Genomic DNA, 23,841 nt, shown 5'->3' on the forward strand with positions numbered 1-23,841 from the left:
TTTCCTGCTCTGATTGTTTCAATGCGCTTTACTCTGCAGAAAGTCTGGAGTCACAGATTACTATGCTCTGGATGATAACCATGCCCTTCACTTAACCAGGAAGATTGTGAGAAATCTAAATTATCAGAAGAAATTGGATGTGAGTGGGATATGTTCTTTTAGCTTTTATGTTTCTGAAAAGCATTTTGGCTTGTGTCACCTTGAAATAGTGTCTTTAAACTGATTAATATGATTTTTTATGTTTCTACAGGTTACCATTGAACCTTCTGAAGACCCCTTGTTTCCTGCTGATGAATTGTATGGCATAGTGGGTGCTAACCTGAAGAGGAACTTTGATGTCCGAGAGGTACGTACAGTGAGGCCGCTAGCTGTGAACTTGCCGAGGTCTCTTCATATGTGTTTTCATGTTCAAAGCAGAAGTCTGTGTGGGTGTGTTCGTGCCCGGGGCCCTTGTGGACCTCGGTCAGGAGTGATACCCCGGAGAGAGCCTCTCCATAGTGCAGGCGTCGTGGGTGCACAGTAAATACTGAAGTGGGGACCTCTTGTGGTTGGAAGGTTCTCATTGCACTGTGACAGAGCTCGGTGTGTTCAGAAATAGGACTCCGTGTCCCTGTGGGCGTTGGGAGTCATGGGGGCGACTTCATAGTTGCAGCTGCTTCTTCCCAGTGTTCTTATCTCAGGCAGTGGATGAAATGTCAGTAAGTTGTGGGAAGAAAAAACAGACCCTTTTAGATCAATATGACATTAGCAAAGATGAGACCTGATTACAGTAGAGGATGTTGCTATGGTTACAGGTTGTCGACTAGTCTCCTGAGGTCTGGAGTGACGGTTTTTAGTGTTTGCGTAGAGCACGTGGTCTTTTATTTTGTTCAGTGCCCATATCTGGCAGAATAATTTTTAAATTAGGAAATAATCTTAATACCAGATTCTGCGCCTTAATATTTTAAGTTACTTTTCCCCTTGACTATAAAAGTTTTAGGTACAAATTGTGAAAAATGTAGAAAATACAGAAAAACATAAAATTGCTTGTAATTCCATCATCCAGAGAAAGCAGCTAGTGTTTTGGCTTAATGTGTATTTTTATCTAGTTGAGCTGGTACATACATACATATATATACATATATATTTTTAAATTTCTACTTTTTCCAGTTTAAATTATAACATTTCCCCAATATTTAAAAGTTCTTCATGGAACATTTTCCATGGCTGGGGCTTAATTCCTATAATAGTACCTGGCAACATGGTAGGCACTCAGTAAATATTTTTTTGAATGAATTAATGAATGTAATATTCTGCTTATGCATGTGTACAATTATTTATTTAGGCAATAGCCTACTATTGTTAGAGGATCTTAAATCCTGGATTTTTGTGATGACTTAGTCAACTCTGTGTTTTAGAATTAGATTTTTAGTTTGACTTTTCAGTTAGTTATAAGCACAGGGAAGAATGGTACTTACAATTTGATGTGATTGAAAAACGAGTTGCTCCCAATAGCCAAGTTTTCTAGAGGCTAAGAATTCATCCTTTTAAGCATCACCACTTTTTTCATTTATTCAACAGTATTTATTGAGTACTTGTTCTATGAAAGTGTTGTTTCAGGCACCAGGGGTGCAGAAATGAGCAAAACAGATACAAATCCAGGCCTTCACGGTAGTTCCATTTCATTTTAGGGGAGGTCTTTTTATAAAGATAGACCCTTGCCTTCTTAAATAATATCCTGGGCTTCTGCCTTCTGCTGATTCATGTTCCTCACTGTGATGATAATGTGTTAATTTTTCTGTAATAGCAGATAAGCCTTGTCTGGAGGTCTTACTGGTATGTGGAGCTATGGCATAGCCCTGGAATAGAATTGGAAAACCCAGGTTCTAGTCCTTGTTTCCCTAGTCAGCGGTATTGGCATTGAACCTCTCTGAACATCGAGTTCCCCTTCTAGAAATAGGAGTAATACCGTATGATCTGTCTGCTTCCTAAAGTCTGAGTCTTTGTGAGGATGAGTTAACATATTTTACGTGGCTAGGTGGTGTCATCGTGAACAAATAGAAGTAGTTTCACACTGAGTGGCCCTGAGTCGTGTGCCCTGTGAGTAGCTTTATGTTTGTGTGGAAGGATGGTAGTTGTTATGTACCTACTATTTTTTTAAAGGTATGATTTTGGAGGTACGTAGCACTTAGAACAGATAACTAGTATATTCACATTATATTATTGGACCTTTTAAGAAAATAACTAAAAAGTAATTCAAAGTAAGCTTTTACTTTTTGGAAAGAAAGATACTGGGAAGCACTCACTCATTTTTCAGCCTTTGCATCTTACAAAAGAAGGCTGTGATTGATGTGGTGAACAGGAAAAGGAAGTTCGAGCTAGATAGAAAAATGATGTCTATCATCTAGAATAGTTTCTGAAGAAATTTGGAGTATGCTTCATGTTTGGAACTCTTTGAAATAGTCCTAAGTAATGATGAGCCCCAAGGAGAAACTATTCAGTAATTTCTGCTCCTTTTAGATGAATTACGTCTATGTGGGATGATCCCGCAAGTCTGTCAGATTCAGAGTCAATGAGCCTTGATTGAAGGCTTCGTAATAATAGCTACCTTTTACTATTAGAGCCAGGCAGTCTGCTTTAGTTAGCACTTTCTAGGTATTATCTTTTTTTTTTTATATATATATATATATATATATATTTTTTTTTTTCCCCCTTTTTTCCCCAAAGCCCCAGTAGATAGTTGTATGTCATAGTGGCACATCCTTCTAGTTGCTGTGTGTGGGACGCGGCCTCAGCATGGCCGGACAAGCGGTGCGTCGGTGTGCGCCTGGGATCTGAACCCAGGCCACCAGTAGCAGAGCACGCACACCTAACCACTAAGCCACGGGGCCGGCCCCATCTTTTTTTTTTTTTTTTTTAAACAGATGAGGAAACAGGCTCGGAGGGTTTTAGGTAACCAGCCTATGACTCTGGTTTGTCAGTGGTAGAGCTGAGAGCTGGTTCTTCATCTCAGAATTATTTTCTTAGATTCCTTCACTGCTAGTTTGTCTCATCTTCACGGCTTTGTCCCATCTTAGTAGGAGTGAGACCCGAGACTCCGAGGGGTTAAATATCGTACTCCAGGACACACGACTCCCATGTGATACCTTAGGTCAGAGCCTAAGTCTTCTGACTCTAAGTTCTATGCCTTCTAGATCTTTCTGAGCGAATCCCTGCCAATCCATTTAGTACATGTGAACAGCCCCTGAAACTCTGAATCTGGCAGCCGGCCCACGGAGTCTTGGCCTCTCTGGTCTGCAGCAAGTGCTCTTGCTGCATAGTCAGGTGTAAGATGGAGCCCACAAGGACTTCAGGGCATGATCCACAAATGCAAAGTGAGATTATAGTGAGGAGATTTTTTGTGTAGGGTGAAATTTTGTGAAAGTGACAACTTCACTATGAATTTGTTTTCCTTATAAATAACTTTAATGCAAAAGTTCTTTGGTAATATAATTTCTCAGGGACATTGTTATTTTTCCTCTTAGGTCATTGCTAGACTCGTGGATGGAAGCAGATTCAGTGAGTTCAAAGCCTTGTATGGAGACACATTAGTCACAGGTATCAAGATGAAGAATTGAAAATGTGAACCTTTGCTGATGCTTTGAAAATAAGTGATTTCTTGTCACAAGGCCTTGATGCACTTGGCAGGAGCTTTGTTGTTTAGAACAGTACAAATGTATGAGTCATTATCCAAAAGGATCTGTTTTGTAAAGCTCATTTGTAGCTGAATGGCTTCATGGATCCAGAGAGTTTAAAAGGAAGCCGCCAGATGCTGTGGTGTAGGCCCTTATCTGTGACTTGGAGGCGTTAGCTGTATAAACAGGTTCTTAAATTTCAGCACTATCTCCTTTGTTCTTTAGTCTCCAATTCAACTAGGAAGTTTTATGATATGGAGCTTCTCATAAGGATGTAGACTGAGTTAAACCTTCTCACAGCCTCTGTGTGGGTCTTATATTGACTCATGCAATACTAGATTGAGAATACAGCAGTCCCCTCGTTGCCCGAGGTTTTGCTTTCTGTGGTTTCAGATCCCGCAGTCAGCCATGATCTGAAAATATTAAATGGAAAACTTCAGAAATAAATAATTCTGAAGTTTTAAGTTGTGCACCAGTCTGAGTAGTGTGATGCAGTCTCTCGAAGTCCCACTCTGTCCTGCCTGGCTGACTCATCCCTTTGTCCAGGGGATCCACACTGTCGCTCCCCACTCGTTAGTCACACTGGGTCATCAGGTCGACCGTCGTGATATCAGTGCTTGAGTTCAGGTCACCCTCATTTTACTTACTAACGGCCCCAAAGCGCAAGAGCAGTGATGCTGACAATTCGGGTGTGCCACAGAGAACTTGTAAAGTGCTTCCTCTAAGTGAAAAGGTGCAAGTTCTCGACTTAATAAGGGAAAGAAAAAAAATCGTTTGCTGAGGTTGCTAAAATCTGTGGTAGGAACGAATCTTCAACCCGTGAAATTTTGAAGAAGGGAAAAGAAATTTGTGCTAGTTTTGCTGTCATGCCTCAACTATGTATGCATAGGAAAAAACATAGTACAGTTGTGTGCCACATAACGTTTCAGTCAAGGATGGACCGCATCTACAACAGTGGTCCTGTAAGATTAGTCCCATCTATCCTAGGTGTGTAGAGGCTGTACCATCTAGGTCTGTGTAAGTACACTCTGTGAGGTTCGCACAATGATGAAATTGCCTAACGACGTATTTCTCAGTACGAGTCCCTGTCATTAAGTGAGGCATGACTGTACATATAGGGTTTGGTACTGTCCACGGTTTCAGGCATCCACTGGAATCTTGGAACGTATTCCTATGGGTAAGGGGGGACCATGGTACAGGACAGAATACCAAGTCTGAAAAAACAAAATAAGAGTGTTTATAAAGTTAATTCATTCATCTGAAGTGTTAAATTTGTAGGTCTTTGAAGAAAAGTATTTGAAACGTAGATGCTAGAGCCATGTTAATCTATCTTGGACAAATGGCAAAACAAATTTGGGCATTTTATTTGGCCTTATAAAAGCTCAAAAATGTAGCAGTTAATCTGAAGACAACATATCAGAGTAGAAGAAATAACTGGCTGCAAAAATCCAAATTGCGGGTGTACGTTGAGGCTTAAGGGTAAGTCATAGCAGGTCTCCTGGTCTGATTCATGAGCAAGAGGAGGCTTCACACAGGGAGTGGAATTTATGTTTTTGTATTCAGGTGTTTAAGTGATTAAGAGCTTTTTGTTTGATGTATAGACAGGATTTGTCACCAAATAGTTTAGGATGTAACCCTCATTGTGCAGCAGTTGAGAACAAATTAAAGCTGTTTCTGCTTCTTTCTCAAAGATGGCTGGGCTGTCATTGTCATCTGTTTTTATGTATTTGCCCTGTACTTGCCAAAAGACCTTTGCTCTCTAGAATACCAGGGATATATCCAGTTTCCTCCATCTCTTCTGGACTGTGTTGGGACTCAAATAAGGTTAGGGAGAGAGGGGAGGGAAGTGAGGAAGAGAAGAGGAGCATGAGAGGGTGAGGGGGGGACATGAGAGGGTCAGAGGAGGCGTGAGAGAGTCAGAGGGGGCATGAGAGGGTCAGAGGGGGCATGAGAGGGTCAGAGGGGTGTGAGAGGGTCAGAGGGGGCGTGAGAGGGTCAGAGGGGTGTGAGAGGGTCAGAGGGGGCATGAGAGGGTCAGAGGGTGCGTGAGAGGGTCAGAGGGGGCATGAGAGGGTCAGAGGGGGCATGAGAGGGTCAGAGGGGGCATGAGAGGGTCAGAGGGGGCATGAGAGGGTGAGGGGAGCATGAGAGGGTCAGACGGGGCATGAGAGGGTGAGGGGGGCATGAGAGGGTAGAGGGGGCATGAGAGGGTGAGTGGGGTATGAGAGGGTGAGGGGGGCATGAGAGGGTCAGAGGGGGGGCATGAGAGGGTCAGAGGGGGCATGAGAGGGTCAGGGGGCATGAGAGGGTGAGGGGGGCATGAGGATCAGATGGGGCGTGAGAGGGTGGGGGGGCATGAGAGTGAGGAGGGCATGAGGGTCAGGGGGGCATGAGAGGGTAGAGGGGGCATGAGAGAGTAGAGGGGGCATGAGAGGGTAGAGGGGACATGAGAGGGTCAGGGGGGCATGAGAGGGTCAGGGGGGCATGAGAGGGTCAGAGGGGGGCATGAGAGGGTCAGGGGGGCATGAGAGGGTCAGGGAGGTATGAGAGGGTCAGAGGGCAGCATGAGAGGGTCAGAGAAGGGCGTGAGAGCGTGGGGGCCGTAGGAGAGGAAGTGAGGAGGGAGACGAGCAGATTTTCCTGAGGCTCAGGTATCTCTGGCAGCCCTCAGGTCCCTCCCACCCCCACCCCTGCCAGGTGTAGGCCCCAGTGGTTCCTTGGACTGTTTGCTCCCCGTGGGCTGGGAGGAAGTTGGTGGAGGCACTCCTTTCCTGGGTCCCTCGTCCCCCTCAGCAGGCCCTGGGCCTGGAGGTGCACAGGGCTAAGTATGGGCTGCAAGTCTAAGCAGTGAACAGGGCAGCACGCCTTCCCCTTCTGGGGTAGGACCCTGCTGAGAGACGGGCCAGAGCCCCAGCTCTCTGTGGGGCAGCTGTCAGAGGGCGTGGCAGGCCTTCTGGGAAGTTCACCTCCCCTGCGTTGCCTCTGCCATTTAGGGTGCACAGCATAGGCTTTTGGCTGGGATTTCAGGCCTGAAAGACCAAGAGAAATCTAGCTGACCATCAAATCAGTGTTGCGTTTTATCACTTTAAATAAACATAATTTTTTAAAAATAATAAGTCAAGGCCAGAGTAAAGAGCAAAAATAAATCTTTAAAAATTCAGTGTTGTGGCTTCTCAGTAGGCTGAGATTCTCTCTTAGCCGTGAGTTTTGGGAGCCCCTGCTTTGTGTCAGGCCCCGCGTGTGTCTTGGCGCAGCCTGTCCACCTTGAGCGTGGAGACAGAGCCTGGCTCCAGGAACGCGTGCGGGGACTCGCCCTGACCTGCCTTAAGAGGCAGTTTGTTGACTCTGGTTCCAAGTGTTTGACACCTGTCTACAGTCGGCTCGTGGAGAGCCACCCTGGGGAGGGTCTCTCTAATCACGTTCTTCAGGTGTACAGAATATTAACCTCCTCAGTTCACCTAGGTGTCTGCCTCACAAAATGACAGGTTTTTTCCTTTTCCTTCTCCCTTTCCTGTGTGTGTGTGGAGAGGGGTTATCTGGAGAGAGAGTGGAAGTGGTGGTGGGATAAAAGCAAAACCTGTGTAAAGGTGAAAGAAAAGATGCAAACAGCAAATGCAAGTAGAGCGGTTCATTCTTCTTCTAAGCTTAACTGGCTTTCTTACTTTAAACTGGGTTGCCGCCAGGCTCAACTGTGTTCCTGTTTTTTTAAAAATTTGCCTTTGCCGGGTGTATCCCCTTTATTTCAAGGGCCTGTTGTTACCACAGGCATTTTCAGGCAGGCAGGTCCCCGGAAACTGGCCAACAGCTCTCAACATGGACCTTGAAGGGCTCTACGTCTGTGGTTCGTCTGTCTCAGACTATCCCTAGTGTCCAGTCCGTAGTGGGCACCCAGGTGTACGTTACACGAGTGGACGGAGGACACGCTGAGCCAGTTGTTTGACCGAACCAACCAGGCAGACCAGGGGATAACTTCACACGGAATGCACCCCTCTCAAGAAAGCAAAAACCAGACTCCTTACCTTAGAAATAAAAAATTGTGACAGGAGCTGTTTTATACAATAAACAAAATCTCCACATTTTAAGCTTCGATTTGAAATAAAGGATGTATAAATATGTCTGTTTGTTGTGAGTTAAAAGCCCTCTGAAATACATAAATCTTTTTTGAATTTTCTTTTTGAGGATTTGCTAGAATATTTGGATACCCAGTAGGTATCATTGGAAATAATGGAGTTCTCTTCTCTGAATCTGCAAAAAAGGCAAGTACTGTTAAAAATATTTCAAGATTTTCTGTTTTAATTTAAACATAATTAACTTTGAAGGTCAAATAATGAATGAACATTTATTGCAAAAAAGCTTTAAAATATTTAACCAGCTGCCTTAGCAAACAGAACACCGTGTATGTGTGAATATGAGTGCGTGTGTGCGTTAGTGTTGGGAACAGCTTTGATGGAGATTTACATGAACGTAATGAGCTGTCTGGAGGACTGTTAAAAATTCAAATATTTGTTTTAGGAAAGTTCTTACAAGACACTTGGATTATATCTGCTATGGATGACATATAGTAGGAATACTTGTCTTGAGAGAGTCTCATTCTCTAGTGCTTCCCGAACTTGAGGGATTCAGACATGCTCTTCAGGGGATTCTGAGACGTCTTCTGATTATTCTGTTCTATCCCGTCATCAGTTTAACTTGGTTTTATTTTCACTTTTTGGAAATGGTTCCTTAGTTTTTCCTATCCTTTTTTTTAAAAAACAAAATTGGTGTTTCCATATGGAGAGAGGTTTTGTTTCTTTTCATTTTAATAGTTATATGTAGCGAGTGTTTCCTAAAATATTCCTGAAATAATGACCTTTTTTTTTTTTTTCTTTTCGGGGGGAGGAAGTTTGGCCCTGAGCTAACATCGCTTGCCAATCCTCCTCTTTTTTGCTGAGGAAGATTGTCCCTGAGCTAACATCTGTGCCAGTCTTTCTCTATTTTGTATGTGGGACGCCGCCACAGCATGGCTTGGTGAGTGGTGTGTAGGTCCGTGCCCAGGATCCGAACCTGCGAACCCCAGACTGCTGAAGCGGAGCATGTGAGCTTGACCACTACGCCACTGGGCCAGCCCTGAAATAATGACTTTTAATGGACATATAATACAATATAATTTCATTAGAGGAGACGACAGCCTGAGGCCAGCAGACTCCACATAGTTCTGTTTGTTGGTGCTGATAACCGGGAAGTGTGTGTTTGGCCCCGTCTGACATTTCCCTTGTTGAAGGGAGCCCCAAGGGCTGTGTGATTTCCTCATTCTTGTATCTGAGGTCGAGCAAGCACTCTGCAATTTTGTACTTGCTGGCATTTCCAGCAAAGTTAAAGGGATCTGCAAAGAGAGAGTAAAACATAAAGGAAAGATTTAGAAGAGTTTTTTTACATAATCTTTAGAAGACCGGAAAGGAATAGTTATATTTTTGTGTCATTAAATAATTAATTTCCTAAACTCAAGGTTTAGAAGGACTCTAGCACTCATCTAATATCCCATTTATTTGAGATGTGTTGGTAAGAAAGATGTATTTTACTGTAATCTTGGTGCCTGAGAGCATTTCAGGGGATCATCAAGACATAGATGTCACTGTAGGTCTCCCAGAAGGATTCTGGATTATATTCCATCTTTTTTAAAGTGGAGAACCAGAGAATTCTCTTAGAGCAAGGTTCAGGAATTCTCATTGACAGCGGTTCTTTCTTGTCTGTTACTTAAGTTCCACTTGCCATTGGGAATGTTAGTGGCTGACATCACCCCTGATGCGGCTGTCCCACAGCTGCGTGCCAGCGCTCGCAGGTGACAGCGTAGACCACAGTCCCACGTCCGTTGATAGTGGCCCACGCCGTAGTGTTATGGTTACTATCACTGTAAGGTCAGAGTGGCCAGGCGGAGCGGACTGCTTGTCTTTGACCCAAGTGTGGTGTTGTGGGGTGCGTGATGATGCCAGATTTGTTTACCCCCTTTAAAAAGATTTTTATCTTATTTGCTTATAGGGCACTCACTTTGTCCAGTTATGCTGCCAAAGGAAAATCCCTCTGCTCTTCCTCCAGAACATCACTGGTAAGGAAGTGCGCAGTCAGCTGGGTTGTGGTTATGCTGGAGCAGCCTGTCCCACGTGGCGCGGACACTGGACGGTGCAGGCAGAGGACACGTCCCTCGCAGCAGAAAGTGCTACTGGACGTGCTCTTTGTAGAGTCTCTTTAAGGGAGAATTCTTCATGAGTCTTAAAGATTTGAGGGAGTTTATTCGTATTTTCTAAGAGAAGCAATCTCTGAGTTATGTGTGTCAGAGTCAGTAGCCTCCCATTCCTCCTGCGCCTGCACCCCTGCTGCCCAGACAGTGGCGGAGCTGTTTTCCACCGGTACCGCTGGTCACCGCCAGGGGTGTCGTCTGGCCCATCGTCTCTTTCCCAGGACTTTGTTCCCCTTCCAGGATTTCAAGTGCATGTTTTCGTCTCCCTTTTCCTCCTCTTTTACTGTGCAGTTAGTTCTACCAGAAGCAACGTCTTTTTAAAACGTATGTGCCCGTCCTGCACCAAAGTCTGGGGATTTGATTTTTGACCCCAAAGGATGATGTGACCGGTGTTGCTTCTCTGGATTTCCTATCCCACAGAGGGTCTTAACATGGTGGATGAAGTGATTTTTAAGGTCCCTTATGGCTCTGGTTCTTGTTTTTGTTTTTTGTTTGTTTGTTTTTCCTGAGGAAGATTCGCCCTGAGCTAGCATCTGTTGCCAGTCTTCCTCTATTTTGTATGTGGGCCGCCACCACAGCATGGCCACCACCAAGTGGTGTAGGTCTGTGCCCGGGAACTGAACCCAGGCCACCAAGGCGGAGCGCACAGAACTTAACCACTAGGCCACGGGCCTGGACCCTCTAGTTCTTTTTTCCTGGAGTTCTCTGCTTCTCATTTGTATTTCTTTGCACGGTGCCTGACATAGGGGAGGCACTCAGATATGTGGGTTAGCTGAAAACAACTTTTTGCCCAGTATTCTGAGTTGTCCTTGGCTGTTGCAGGTTCGGAGGAAGGAGAGGTTCTGAACAGTTGCTGGGATCAGGCAGGCGTGGAGAGAAGAGGGACTCAGCACCTGACAGTGGCAGGGCTTTAAATAGAGCTGGTGCTGAAACACCTCTGTTTGTGCCGGCGTCAAGTCCAAGGGTTTGTTAGAGGGGTTTTGAGAGGAGTTCTGTCCAGAGGGCTTGGAAGATTCCGATGTCTTGTTTTGTTGGCTGGGTCGGGGCGGAGAGCCAAGGTTGAGTTTGGTTTTGCAGCATTGCGTTTGAGGGACCTGTGTGACATCCAGTGGGAGATGTATGGTTGGCAGTGGAGTGAATCTTGAGCACAGAAGAGGTGTGTTAGCTGGAGCTGGAAATGCAGCACCATCAGAATGTGGAGGTGGATTTCAAGCTGTGGGAATAGGTGAGAACACCCTAAGAGAAGAGGGTTCAGGGGCGGTCTTTGAGTGACTCTCATTTCTTCCATGGAGATGAGAAGAAAGGAAGAAAGGGAGTATGATTGTGCTGTGTTTTAAGGTGAGAAGGAGAGGGATTGGAGAAAGCCAAGTGAGACGGCGTCACTTTCCTCTTGAAAGGTCCTCTAAAGGGACTGGAGGGGCAGGGGGGTGGGGTGGGCCGGTGTGAGAGCTTAGAGAGTCGACAGTTGAGATAGCAATGGTGGCATGTTACAGGGAGTTAAGGTAAGGTCGTTAAAGGAGTTTCTGAGCTATTCTGAGGGCCCAGCTCAGAGGGGAAGCTGGAGGAAGTGGATGGTGCCTGGTGAGGGCAAGGGCTGTTCTTCCATTCTGCTGTATCCTCAGCAAGTACAGCTGCTCCGTAAAAACCAGTTGAATTGAACTGGATGACCCCATGCAGGAGATCTGCAAAGCACGAATAGTGACACTCAAGCGGGCAGGTGAGTCTGTGGGTGGCGAGGGAGATGGATGAAGCCTGGCCAGTGTTTATAAGTGAAGAGGAAGGAGCCCAAGGCTGGAAGGCCCAGCGCAGCTGCAGACCTGGAGCTTGAAGAGGAAGAAGGATCCTGTAATTATATGACATTTTTTTTTACCTTGCTGTTGAGTCACTGACAAGGACTCTTAGCATCTCTATGAAACATTCATCTTTATTTCATCAAAGTTTTAAAGCAGCATTTCAGAAGGAACAGTCAGTGTTTTAAACCAGGTCAGTGACTACCTAAGCCCTCGCCGTTTGCCTTGTCACACACAGTCCTTTCCTTAGCTTGTCACGTCACATTCTCCCGTCACCAGCTGCTCTGAGAGACTTTCTTGAAAGTAAATTGCATCCTTATGTTGTCTGAAGATCTCTGTGTGCATCCAGATGAACGGTTTCAAGAAAACTTAAAAAGTGATTAGAGAAAATTTTATTTTACCCTTTAAAGTAGAAGTTTTATTTTTATTTTTGGGGGCATATTTCACATATAAATATTTCGTTAGGGTAGGAGGCCTGGGGTGCGTTAGTTTGTGGCGAGATCTCTGTCCTGTACTGGGTGGCATTGACTTCTGTGCATCATCCATCCTCCAGAGGCTCCTTCTCTTCTTCCTCTTAGGATTTATGGTTGGGAGAGACTATGAAGCTGAAGGAATTGCCAAGGATGGCGCCAAGATGGTAGCTGCCGTGGCCTGTGCGAACGTGCCTAAGATGACTGTCATCATTGGGGGATCCTACGGGGCTGGAAACTACGGAATGTGTGGCAGAGCATATAGGTGGGTGTTGTCTTGGTTCTCTCGGAAAGACTTGTACTTCAAGTGTAATTAGAGATGGTCAGTGTATTTCAGGTTTATTTGAGGTATAGAAGGGTGTTCACAGATCTTGATCAATTGTACCTTCATTTATATTATCTGGAGGGTGAAATGAAATGTGATGCTAAAGGTACTTCTTGGAAGAAATCCACAATGGGAATCAGGAGATGTTTCGAAACAGCTGATAATGAAAATACCACGTGTCGTAACTTGTGTGATACAGCTGAAGTCTTGCTTGGAGAAAGGTTTGTAGACTTGACTAGATAGCCTGGAAAAGAAGGAAGGCTGGGAACCAGCAAGCCAAGCAGCTGCTCACGGAGTTGCGAGAAGAGCCTGCCAAGCACCAGACAGTGGAGAGCAAGCATTACGCGGATGGGAGAGTCAGTACAGCCCGGACTTGAGACCCCCTGGCGAAACCAAAGAATAAAGCAAGAAGCCACATGTAACCAGCATCAGGCGTGGAAAACAGGCCATGACCACAGGTGATAAGAGGATGTTGTGAATACTTTTATGCCTAGTACGTTTAGATGAAATGGAAAAATGCAGTTTATCAAAACAGACGTCAGAGTCACCTGTGGAACTTAAAAATCATCCCGTGCTCAGGCCCCACTGCTGGAGAGTAGACTGGGGTGGGTTCCAGGCATCGGTATTTTTTTAAAGCTCCCCATGTAATTATAATGAGCAGCTAGAATAAAGAACCACCAGTTTTACAGGTTAACATGGGCCTCTGAAAACCTGTATTGTACAGTGAATTAATTTGTTTGTTCTTTCTTTTCCTCCAGCCCAAGATTCCTCTACCTGTGGCCAAATGCCCGGATCTCAGTGATGGGGGGAGAGCAGGCAGCCAACGTGCTGGCAACAATAGCAAAAGACCAGAGAGCTCAGGAAGGGAAACAGGTAGATGCCGTGTCTCCATCCGGGTCTGGCTTCACCGTGAACGGCCGCGAAACAGGGAGCAGCGTGCCCAGAACCTGTCCGTGTTCCGGGCTCTGACACGCAGGGCCTGGCGGCTTTATTTAGGAGACGCTGACCTGGAAGTTGTCTCAGCCATCTAGACTACACAGTTTCTCTCTCTTTTTAGAGCCACTTCTTTGATGTATCTTCTTTGTGGTAATTTATAAATTTTTCAGAATCTCCGAGAAAACACTTCAGAACCTTTGCCTGTGAGTGCCAAAGGCACAAAGATGCTGATTCTTCATCACTTGCAGTTAGTGAGGTTTCAGTAAATCTGACTGACTTCTTTGATTTTATGACGTAAAGCAGCAGAATTGTGCTTTTTCTATTTTAGTGTTAGATTGTTGTTGAGGATACTTGAGTGGGAAGGCTCAGTCATCGAATGAGAACTGAATAACATTATTGTGCTGTGACAGTGTAAGTGGAGAAAAATGGGCACTTGCAGAGAGCGAGTTAGCAAGTGGCTGCTTTTAAAATGGGTCATTTTGTTTGTGTCTCTTAGAAAGTCTTCTGAAATTTTGCATTAATGTTATTAGTTATAACGTAACTACTTCGTGTGGACACCGAGTCCCAGAAGGACGGATGCGTGTTGCTGGCGTGGCTCAGGCGCGCCGTCTTGTCGTCACCAGCACCCAGTGGAGGCGTCTGCCCTCGGGGATTGGCAGGTCCACCGCTCCTTGGTGGAGTGGGGTGCTGTAAAGCCAGAGGGTGGGTCCTCCTCCTGAGTGCGGCCCACCCTTTGTGGGCCTCCCGTCCCTGGTTGTCTTTTCTGAGCAGCAGGACTCTGCAGACTTAGATGAGATGTCAGGTTCACTTGAGTGCTGACGGGTGTCCTGGCAAATATAAGTGTGTGGGCAGGCGGGGGGGATGTGAAACTCTGCCTGAGGTTTTGAAGACGTGTCTTAAACTGTAGCCGAGCATGGGGATCTCTTATTAAATAGTTGTTCTTTGATTAATTTGATATACAGATGTATGAGTTCATCTATTTTTGTATATGAAAGGAAAATACAGGATTTTAGTGGTTCTTCCTCCAAATTCTTGACCTATAAATGATATTAAACTATGAAAGTACATAAAAGAAGGTTGGATTTATTTGAAGTAAGTCCCTTTTTTTGGTGTGGAATATTTTTTAAGTGGAAAATACTTTTCAGGGTTTCAAAATTAGTGTGCGTAAAGATTTTTACATCTGATTTAATTATCACTTCTTTCTTGTAATACTGATGGGCAAACCATTGTATTTTTAATTAGGGAAGAATCTCTCTCAGCTATGTGGGAGACTGAAGAGGTTATTCCAGGTGTGGTTGCTCTTACCCCTTTAAGCTTTAAAATTTTTGCTATTTTGAATGAAATCCTCTTCTCCACCTTCTTAAACAGAAGCTGCTAGATGTAATGGAGCCTTTTTGTGATGTTATATAATTCAGGTCAGTCGTTGCATCCTGCTGGGATGCAGCCACACGCCAGACCCTGGTTTTGACCTCGCATCAAAGGGCCTCAGGATGTTGTTTCTGGCAGGGGAGGGGTCGGGTGCGCTAACTTGATACTCGTGTCTCAGGTGAGATCGTGTATGTTTAGGCATCGCTTGTAATGCGTGCATTCATGGCCTCTGTGGCCCCTTTCCCCTGAGGTTCCCTTGAGTGGGTCTGTTGTCCCACGCGGCTAACTTACTCAGGGTCCTGTTTCTTTCAGTTCTCCTCTGCTGAGGAAGCAGCTTTGAAAGAGCCCATCATTGCCAGATTCGAAGAGGAAGGAAACCCTTACTACTCCAGTGCCAGGTAGGGTAGCAGCTGTGTACAGAGGTCTGAGCAGTTGATGGTTCAGCCTTCGTTGGAACAAAACATGGTGTTTGGACACACTTAATTTTGAGCTGTTGACTCTGTAATGGGAACGCCTGCTGCAGAAACGCCCCTGGTCCCAGGCTGGGCTGTGGATCCACCACCGGTCTGATTCTGCCCAGAGTGTTCCTCAGCCAGAGGGGGCCACGCTGGGGCTGGAGGCTGCGAGTTCATCCTGGCTGTGTCACCATCAGGAATTAGTTCTTTCTAATTTTTGCTTACACACGTGGATTCCTGTCAGATCCCTCTCTTTGTTTTGTTTTTACCCCATTTTATGCATGAGATTGGCACTTGTGAACAAGTGTGCTCCTGCCTTCAGAAGGTGATTACTCGAGGCTGGGGTCCACGTGTCAGCACCAAGGAATGACCTCAGGCCCCTTAGAGCCCTTGGTTCTGTTTGCTTCTGCCGCCACTTAACAAGGTAATAAATTATCACTCATCCCAGCTGGAGACTTGCTGGCTGAGCATTCAGACCTCCGTCTTCAACCACTTTAATGCTCTGCGTTCTGAAGACTAAGCTTTCTGCCTGCCTTTCATCCCTTCGGCAGATGGAAAAAGAAAATAACGACTTGTGTCTTTTAAAATTAGGTTGTGCTGTGAGTTATGCCACTTACTGGTGAAGGCACCCCGGGGAGGGGAGGAAATCACGAGTGGAACCCAGTGCACTCGTCTGAGCATGCTCTGCGGCAGGCGCTCGCCGGGGGCCAGGCCGCAGAGACGGGGCAGGCACCTTCCAGAGTGTGTTTAGTCAGAATTCCAATAACACCATTTGGGGTTTTTAAAAAGCTAGTTTCTCTTACGTGTTAACGTGTATTTTTGCCAGGTACACAAATTTACAGGTATATTTTATGTGGTGGGTCATTGATTCATTTAATTAAGAACAAAATATTTTATAGCCTTTGATTTGAGAAATAAATATGTTCTTTTTACCATCACTTAAGCAGACTTACATTGGAGCCAGGAGAAGCCAAGAGGAAATAGAAAACCTATAAAAGGTTTAAGAGAATAAATATTGTAAGCTCACCTACAGTTTGTTTTCGTTTTTACATAAGATTTTGACTGAAATTCACAAGGACAGTTGAAATATTAAACTTTGAAAAATAGTGTATTTTGTGTGAGCCATTAATTTGTTTTTCAGCCCTAGCTAAGTCATCTCTTGAGAAAGACTGAATCCTGTATTATTTTCCTACTTACATTATTATTATAATTTTAGTGGATTCTGTTTGAGGCAGGAGAGCACATGGCCCAGAGGGACTTATCTTTGGAAATAAATGTTGAAAGACAGTCAGGTTTGTTGCTGACTTGTAGTTGCTTAATCCTCTGGAAACTCTTGGTGGCACGGCGACAGAAACTTTCTTTCCAAGATGAAAGGATTTTCAAGCCAGTTTATGGCACCTTCCTTAGGTTAGTAAATCTTAGCTTAACAATAAATGTCGTAGTCTGTTTAGGCTTTAACGTGGCTAGATCTGTGTCTTTCAGAAGACTCTGTCCTCATCTGGCCACAGTAAGCTCCTCTGTTTTTCTTCATCCTCGCATGTTACGTATGCAGCACGCCAGGTTTCTTCTGTCAGATGTTGTGATAATCAGACTTTTTACCCGGGGCAGCCCTTTCAGTGACCACCAGGCAGCAGCCCTGGCCTCATCGGGCTGCTGTGTGACTGTCTGTGGGCTTCAGTGAGGAGTGTAATCAACTGACCTGGTTACGAATTATAAGAATAACCTTTTTCATTAGCTGTTGATACTGCAGGGTCCCTGTTATGAATGTTTTATGAGCAAAGATTTGATTCATGGTCTGTCAATGTGATATGGTGTAATAATTGATGCCGTGTCCGGATACTGAAGCCAGTTTGTTTAAAGAAAGCAAAACTGCCCCCTACTAATGACCTTTAAAAAGCAATATTCCTCATTCATTTTTCTTTATAGGTTAGAGGTTGTCGATGAAGAGCAAACTAAAATTTCTACTTAAAAGTTTCTTCTGAAAGTAGTTTAAGGCTTTTACTTGTTTTTCCTATTGTAGCAAAAAATAAAGAACTACATCTGAAGGTACTTTATTAATAAAATGTGCTGGAGTCTATTCAATAATGTTCATATTTCTTACGAGTGTGGGAGTTCTAGGGGATGCTCCTTTTCCAGTAGAGACTTTGGTTGGAGACTGTCACCTGGATTTATGTGGCTCTCCATGTTGATAATAGCAGTACATCAACTCGGTTTGTACGTGCATGTGGGCAGAAGAGGGACAGGAATGTTTTTCCTGAAATAAGTAAAAATGTTTTAAAATCAGGGCTTATTTGAGGTTTCTTGTGCTAAGCTGTTCCCAAAGCTGAGAGCTGGATGTGGCGTCCCGTGGGGCCTGGGTGGAAGCCCCGTTGTTTTCTTCCTCCTGTCCCCCTCTCGGACGTGGTTCCAGCTGTGGGGCCACAGTCCACAGAAGCCAGTCAGTAGATCCCTGTGCTACCTGAAGGAAAACCTCCTGGGCATTTCTGGGTGCGCGTGGGGACATGGCAGCGTGGTGGAGGATTCCTAATAACTGCTGTTTGTTCTCTCATCAGGCTGTGGGATGACGGGATCGTTGATCCAGTGGACACCAGGCTGGTCCTGGGGCTCAGTATCAGCGCAGCCCTCAATGCGCCAATCCAGAAGACCGACTTCGGTGTCTTGAGGATGTAGCTGGAGTAGGAAGCTCCTTCCGTTGGACGTGGACCCAAAATTAAGACATTAGTAGCCTTAAAATTTTAGACTTGTTCAACATGTGGCTATTACAGTAAAATTTTCTTAACACCGTGCACACTTTTCTACCTTAAATCAGTGAAGATTTTTATTTGATGAACCTCAATTCCTTGTAAATTTCGTTAGAGAAATTTTTCTGTGGCTCAGTTTTACCACCATAAAATGAAGAGAATCACTTAGTTATCCTTTCTAACCCATAAGTGGTATGAAAAGTTCTATAAGCTGTAAATTCCAGGTATTATTGAGATTATCGATATAAAGTTGTATTTCCACTGAAATGATTGCTTTGCTGATTATGCACAATGACATTTTAGCACACTTATTTTTTAAAAACTTCTAGTGCTTTGGCCTCCAGCCACCGTCCTACCCCTTCCCATGACAGACTTGTTGGGGTCTGCACCTGCAGCCCTGTTTCCTACCCGTTCTCTCCTCAGCCCACAGCCTCTCCACGCTTGACCTCCGTGTTGCTGAAACCAGTGGGTTCTTTCCCGACTTTATCTGATTTAATTCTCCACGGTGCTCCAGTCAGTGGGACGCTTCCTCCTGGAAACGCTGCCCTTGCTTCCATGCTCTCACGCTCCAGGCTTTCCTCCAGCCTCCTTGGCCATTCTTGTTCATTTCCCTCTGTGGGCCCATCTTCCTCTGCTGATCCCGCCCGACCTGCTTCACCATTTGTCCTGATTTTTCTTTAGTAATACATGAACACATTCTTTTTTTTGTGTGTGTGTGTGTGTGAGGAAGATCGGCCCTAAGCTAACATCTGCCAATCCTCCTCTTTTTTTGCTGAGGAAGACTGGCCCTGGGCTAATATCCATGCCCATCTTCCTCTACTTTATATGGGACGCTGCCACAGCATGGCTTGCCAAGCGGTGCGTGGGTGTGCACCCAGGGTCCCAACCAGCAAACCCTGGGCCGCCACAGCGGAGCATGCGCACTTAACCGTTTGCGCCACCAGGCTGGCCCTCATGAACACATTCTTATTCTAGAAGATACAAAGAACACAAAATTCTCTCTTCATTCTTTTTTTAAAATTGGGGTAAAATATACATAAAATTTACCATTTTAACCATTTTTAAGTGTGCAGTTCTGTGGCATCAAGTACATTCACATTGTTGTGCAGCCGTCACCACCTTCCATCTCCAGAGCTTTTCGTCTTCTCAGACTGACACTCTGTCCCGCTACACACTAACTCCCCGTCCCCTCCCGCAGCCCTGGCACTTCTCATTCTGAAGTGTCTGTGTTTCTCACGGCTTGATTGGTTCTCGCTGGGCCACTTCAGCCCGTCCTAGGCTTCACTTGGCGTCTAAAAGTGGATGGTTCTGCTTTGACAGTTCCTGACACAGTACCCTGGGCTCCAGACCCGCGTCGCTGACAGGTCTGCTGGGTGCCTGCGCTCACGTCTCACGAGCACCGCAGGTTCCGTCATCGGGGTCTGTTGATTTAGCCTCCTAATGATCTCGGGAGTTCCCTGGGTACTTTTGTCTTTTGCTTCCACAGTTAGGAGTGATCTGCCTGCATCCACTCTCACCTCGTCTAGTCTCTCCATCCCTCGGGACTTAGGATGGCCATTCCAAAGTGCCCATCTGGTCCTGCTCCTCCCTTCCTTAAATCTTCACTGGTTCTCAGTGAAGCACCACACCCCAGATGCCCTCTGTGATCTTGAGCATCACTCTTCAGTCTCATCTCCTTGACTCTGCTTTCACACAAGGTGGTCCAGCCTTTCCAGAACCCACGAAGTCCTTCCCACCCTAGAGGCTGCCGGTTCCCTCTGCCTGAGCTGTTCTCCTCTCCCTTCTTCTCTTAGACACTTGCCTTTTTGCCTCTGTGACCTCCCTGGTGGGTCAGACACCTGCTGTGTGCTCTTGTACAGCTCCGTCCTCTTCCTCTGTTGTGTGTGAACAGGAAACATAAAGCTCTTGACTCGTGTCCTCCTGCTGGGCTGTGAGCTCTGTAAGAGCAGGCGGCCTCCTGCTTAGCCTGTCTCGCCAGTGCCTGGCACTTTGGTGCTCAGATATTTGTTGAAGGAATGAAAAAAATCCATATTTTAATCGATATCCTCAGGTTACATCATTTTAAAATTAAGTGATTGATTATATGATCTAATACAACTATTAAATGCTTTCCTAATAAAATTAATATTTTACACATTGTGTGTGATGTTCAATTTGGGCTGCGTTTGTGTATCAGAAGTCAGTTTAGTGTTTTGAGATGTGTACAGATGGGTGACCACAATTCCGAGGTAGGCTGCATTTTCTGATGGATGTCGGAGGAGGTCATCGAGAGGACGTGACTGTCAGTTGACCTGAGAACTGAACCAGGCAATTGGAGGCCCCTCAACCCTCCCCTTCCCTGGGAACGGATGCTCTACCCACCATTCCCGCAGCCTTGTTTCAAGGACGCAGCCTTGAGAGAGTGGGTGGTGTTGAGACCACGTGGACGGTCTGCATGACTGAGTGCCGTTAGGGCCTCTATATAAACTTGAAGATTCTGGCGGGCAGTGCAGAGATCTTGTCTCTTGGTGCCTGAGACAAGCCTCGGGTGTAGGTTGCCTTGCTGGTTAAACCTGCCACCTACAATCTGGGGGCCTGCCTCTTTCTTCCATCTCTCCTTGCCCTCTGTGTGTGGGGGCCAGTTTGCAAACCAACAAAGGAACACAGTAAGTATTTTAAAATAGTAAATTATATTAAATTTTCTATTAAAATTTACATCCATGTCAAAACAATGATTTTTTTTTTTTTTTTTTTTTGGTGAGGAAGATCAGCCCTGAGCTAACATCCATGCTAATCCTCCTCTTTTTGCTGAGGAAGACCAGCTCTGAACTAACATTTATTGCCAATCCTCCTCCTTTTTTCCCCAAAGCCCCAGTAGATAGTTGTATGTCATAGTTGCACATCCTTCCAGCCGCTGTATGTGGGACACGGCCCCAGCATGGCCGGAGAAGCGGCGTGTGGGCGCGTGCCCGGGATCCGAACCCGGGCCGCCAGCAGCGGAGTGCGCGCACCCAACCACCAAGCCACGGGCTGGCCCAAAACGATGATTTTTTTAATCAAGATTAGATAATATCCTTTGATAGGAGCCATCGACAAGTCAGCGATTCATGGCTGTTTGAGGGTGTTTTTACCTTTTTCTGTTGAGGAAGATCACGGTCTTCCCTGGATGCTAAGGATAAAGTTGTTCTTGGAGCAGAATGAAATTTCTACCAGCCTCTGACCTTCCTAGGCAAATATACATTCCAGATGAGGAGAACTGTGATCAAGGTGATTATGTAACTGATCGCCACTCTGGGATGCTCCTGAGCGTGGAAGGGCCCTGCTGATAATTACACAAAAACAGGTGTGAGCCAGGGCTGACGGCACGCTGGGGTGTGTGGTTGCTCACTCTCTAACTCGGCATTGAGTGGATCCAGGACCGATGCTGCGTGTCAGGTTTTGCTAATTCTTACAAGCCGGTATTCCAGATACCTGCTTTGTAACTTTTTAGTGGCTTAAAACAACGCAAATTTATTCTCTTATGGTTCCGGAGATCAGAAGTCTAAAATCAAGATGTCAGCAGGGCTGCGTTCCTTCCGGGGGACTTTGAGGGGAAAATCTGTTTCCTGCCTTTCAGCTTCTAGAGGCCGCCTGCCTGCTTTGTAACTTAAATACAGATTTCAGTATGACGTCAAACACGTAATGCGCATTAGCATTCTATGGAGCCATTTAATTGACTCAAGAGGAGAGTTTACCAAGAGTGGGGTGATCTTATTTCCTGTAGCTCCCAGCATTTCAGTGTGTCTGAAAGCTTTTCTTTCATGAAGGACGAAAATCACAAGTTTGTGCTACTCTGATGTTCAGGGAAAGGAGTGTCTGAGGGAGAGCAGGTCTCAGAAGGTGGGGATGTAACCGAGAACTTACTGAAGAGAATGTGACCAGGACCACTTGTTAGAAGTAAGCTGGAGAAAAAAAATTTTCTTTTTTTTGTGAGGAAGATTGTCACTGAGCTAACACCTGTGCCCATCCTCCTCCATTTTGTATGTGGGACACCGCCACAGCATGGCTTGATGAGCGTTGAGTAGGTCCTCGCCCGAGATCCGAACCCTTGAACCGCAGGCTGCCAAATCAAAGCATGTGAACTTAACCAGTACACCACTGGGCCGGCCCCACAAAAAAATTTTTAATGTGTAATTCAGCAAGTGTTAATTGTGAGAAGTGAATGAGTAGAATTTTGGAGTCCTCGGACCTATATCAAGTGGTTTCTGTTGAAACGTGCTTGACATTTTTCAACCACAGCTCCATTCACATTCCCATAGCTGTAGGATAATTAAAAATAACTTGTTTTTAAATTATTTGTAATTTAAAATCCAACAATGTTATTTGTAGAAAATTTAGAAAGAGACAGTAAAGAAAGTAAAAATTCTCCATAATTCCACCACCCAGAGATCACTGCTGCTATTAATATTTTTGTGTGTACTATTCTTTTTTCTATCTGCAGGAATTTTTTTCACAAAAAAAGTTATTTTGTAATCTGCATTTTCACTTAACGTAGTGTAAATGTATTGACGTGTTTCTGTGTAATTTGATATTTCCTCTACAGTAGTTTTGATGTTGCGTGATAGTATGTTGTAGATGCCCTATTTGATTTAACCACTCCCCTATTGTTGGACACTTAGGTTATTTCTGGTTTTCCACTATTATAGATAATGCTGCAATAAATATCTTGTTTCTTTACTCACTGTGATTATTTTGTTAGTACAAATTCCTAGAAGTGGAGTTGTTTGATCCAAGTGTATGTAGACTTTTAAGACGTTGCTAAATTCTCTGTCAATGTACATTTATGGTACAAGTATTGCTGGATATAATGATGACCCTGGTGCTTTCAGATACTGAAATAACTTCCGGTAGAATAAAATTGTTTATAAAACTACTGTTTCCTTTAATTTTTAAAAGTTGTGTCTAGGTGACAATGTCATATTGGTTGTGAAGACTCAGCGTAAATGCATGGGGGCATCCTGGTCCTGGAAAGAACCCCAGACAGGGAGAAGGCCGGTTCAGCCCTAGTTCTGCTACTAAAAAGTTGTGTGAACTTGAGGAAGATGGGAGGGGGCCAAAGTCAGCCTCTCTGACCTTTCAGTTGTCTTCCTTCTCTCTCCAGATGCCCACATCCCCTGTCTCTCCACCAGTACTGGGCAAGTGGGCTGAGGGGGTGAGGACTGGAGGGAGGGGAAGGTCTCAGAAGGAGGGGATGTAACAGAGAACTTTCTAAAGAGAGAATATGACCAGGACCACTTGTTAGAAGTAAGCTGGAGAAAAAAATAGGGTATGCTGAGAGCTTTTTAGTTCTACACACAGTAAGTGTGCACCAGAGGGCTTGGGGAGACTCGTGCTGGGGACCGTTTACCGAGATGACGCCTTCTTCAGCTTTTTCTTTTATTTCAACGAACAAACACTTGCTGAAGGACCACTGTGTGTCTGGCTTTGGGATGGGATACGAAGACAAGTGCAGCATGGCCCTGTCTTCCCGTGGCAGCAAGTCAGCGACTTGGGGGGAATTTCCCCTGCTCAGTACACCTCCATCTCCTCTTGGTAACTGCACCCTCATTCTGCTTCGGGGACTAGCCCTCTCCTGTTCTGTGCAGTCGTGGCGAGAGTGTCAAGCAAAGAACTCTGGTCCCCAGCCGAGAGCTGAACGTACGACTGAGGATTGGCCAGGCGGACTTTCCAGCCATTGATCCTGAGCAGAGGGACGAAGGTGGAAGACGACTGGCCCTGCGTTGTTCCCGAGGACTGTCAGAGGCTGTTCATTCCTTCTGCTCTGGGCTCCCGCACAACCCTGGTCACAGGACTCTGAGCCTGAGGCCTCCTGGCATCTTGTATTCTTCCAACGATCAAAGTGGGCCCGAGTCCTGTGCTTGGAGCATGTCC

At 45.4% G+C, this 23,841-nt stretch overlaps 1 protein-coding gene across 6 annotated transcripts in view; it reads left to right on the plus strand.

Moving 5' to 3' along the window:
* The window catches only part of MCCC2 (methylcrotonyl-CoA carboxylase subunit 2), a 62,005-nt gene extending 41,919 nt beyond the window's left edge, over positions 1–20,086 (plus strand). For 3 of the 6 annotated variants that reach the window (XM_058558351.1, XM_058558444.1, XM_058558665.1), the window contains 9 exons: positions 40–139; positions 251–346; positions 3,504–3,576; positions 7,833–7,909; positions 9,669–9,735; positions 12,236–12,392; positions 13,211–13,325; positions 15,069–15,154; positions 17,764–20,086. In XM_058558351.1, coding sequence (XP_058414334.1) covers positions 40–139; positions 251–346; positions 3,504–3,576; positions 7,833–7,909; positions 9,669–9,735; positions 12,236–12,392; positions 13,211–13,325; positions 15,069–15,154; positions 17,764–17,881 — 889 coding nt within the window. In that variant the 3' untranslated portion in view covers positions 17,882–20,086. Of the gene's footprint in view, positions 1–39; positions 140–250; positions 347–3,503; positions 3,577–7,832; positions 7,910–9,668; positions 12,034–12,235; positions 12,393–13,210; positions 13,326–15,068; positions 15,155–17,763 lie in introns of those variants that run through there. The other 3 variants (XR_009222562.1, XR_009222560.1, XR_009222556.1) reach the window with 3 other exon arrangements.
* Positions 20,087–23,841: the final 3,755 nt, after the last annotated feature.

Source organism: Diceros bicornis, chromosome 1 (assembly GCF_020826845.1).
Source record: "Diceros bicornis minor isolate mBicDic1 chromosome 1, mDicBic1.mat.cur, whole genome shotgun sequence".
Taxonomy (NCBI): Eukaryota; Metazoa; Chordata; class Mammalia; order Perissodactyla; family Rhinocerotidae; genus Diceros; species Diceros bicornis.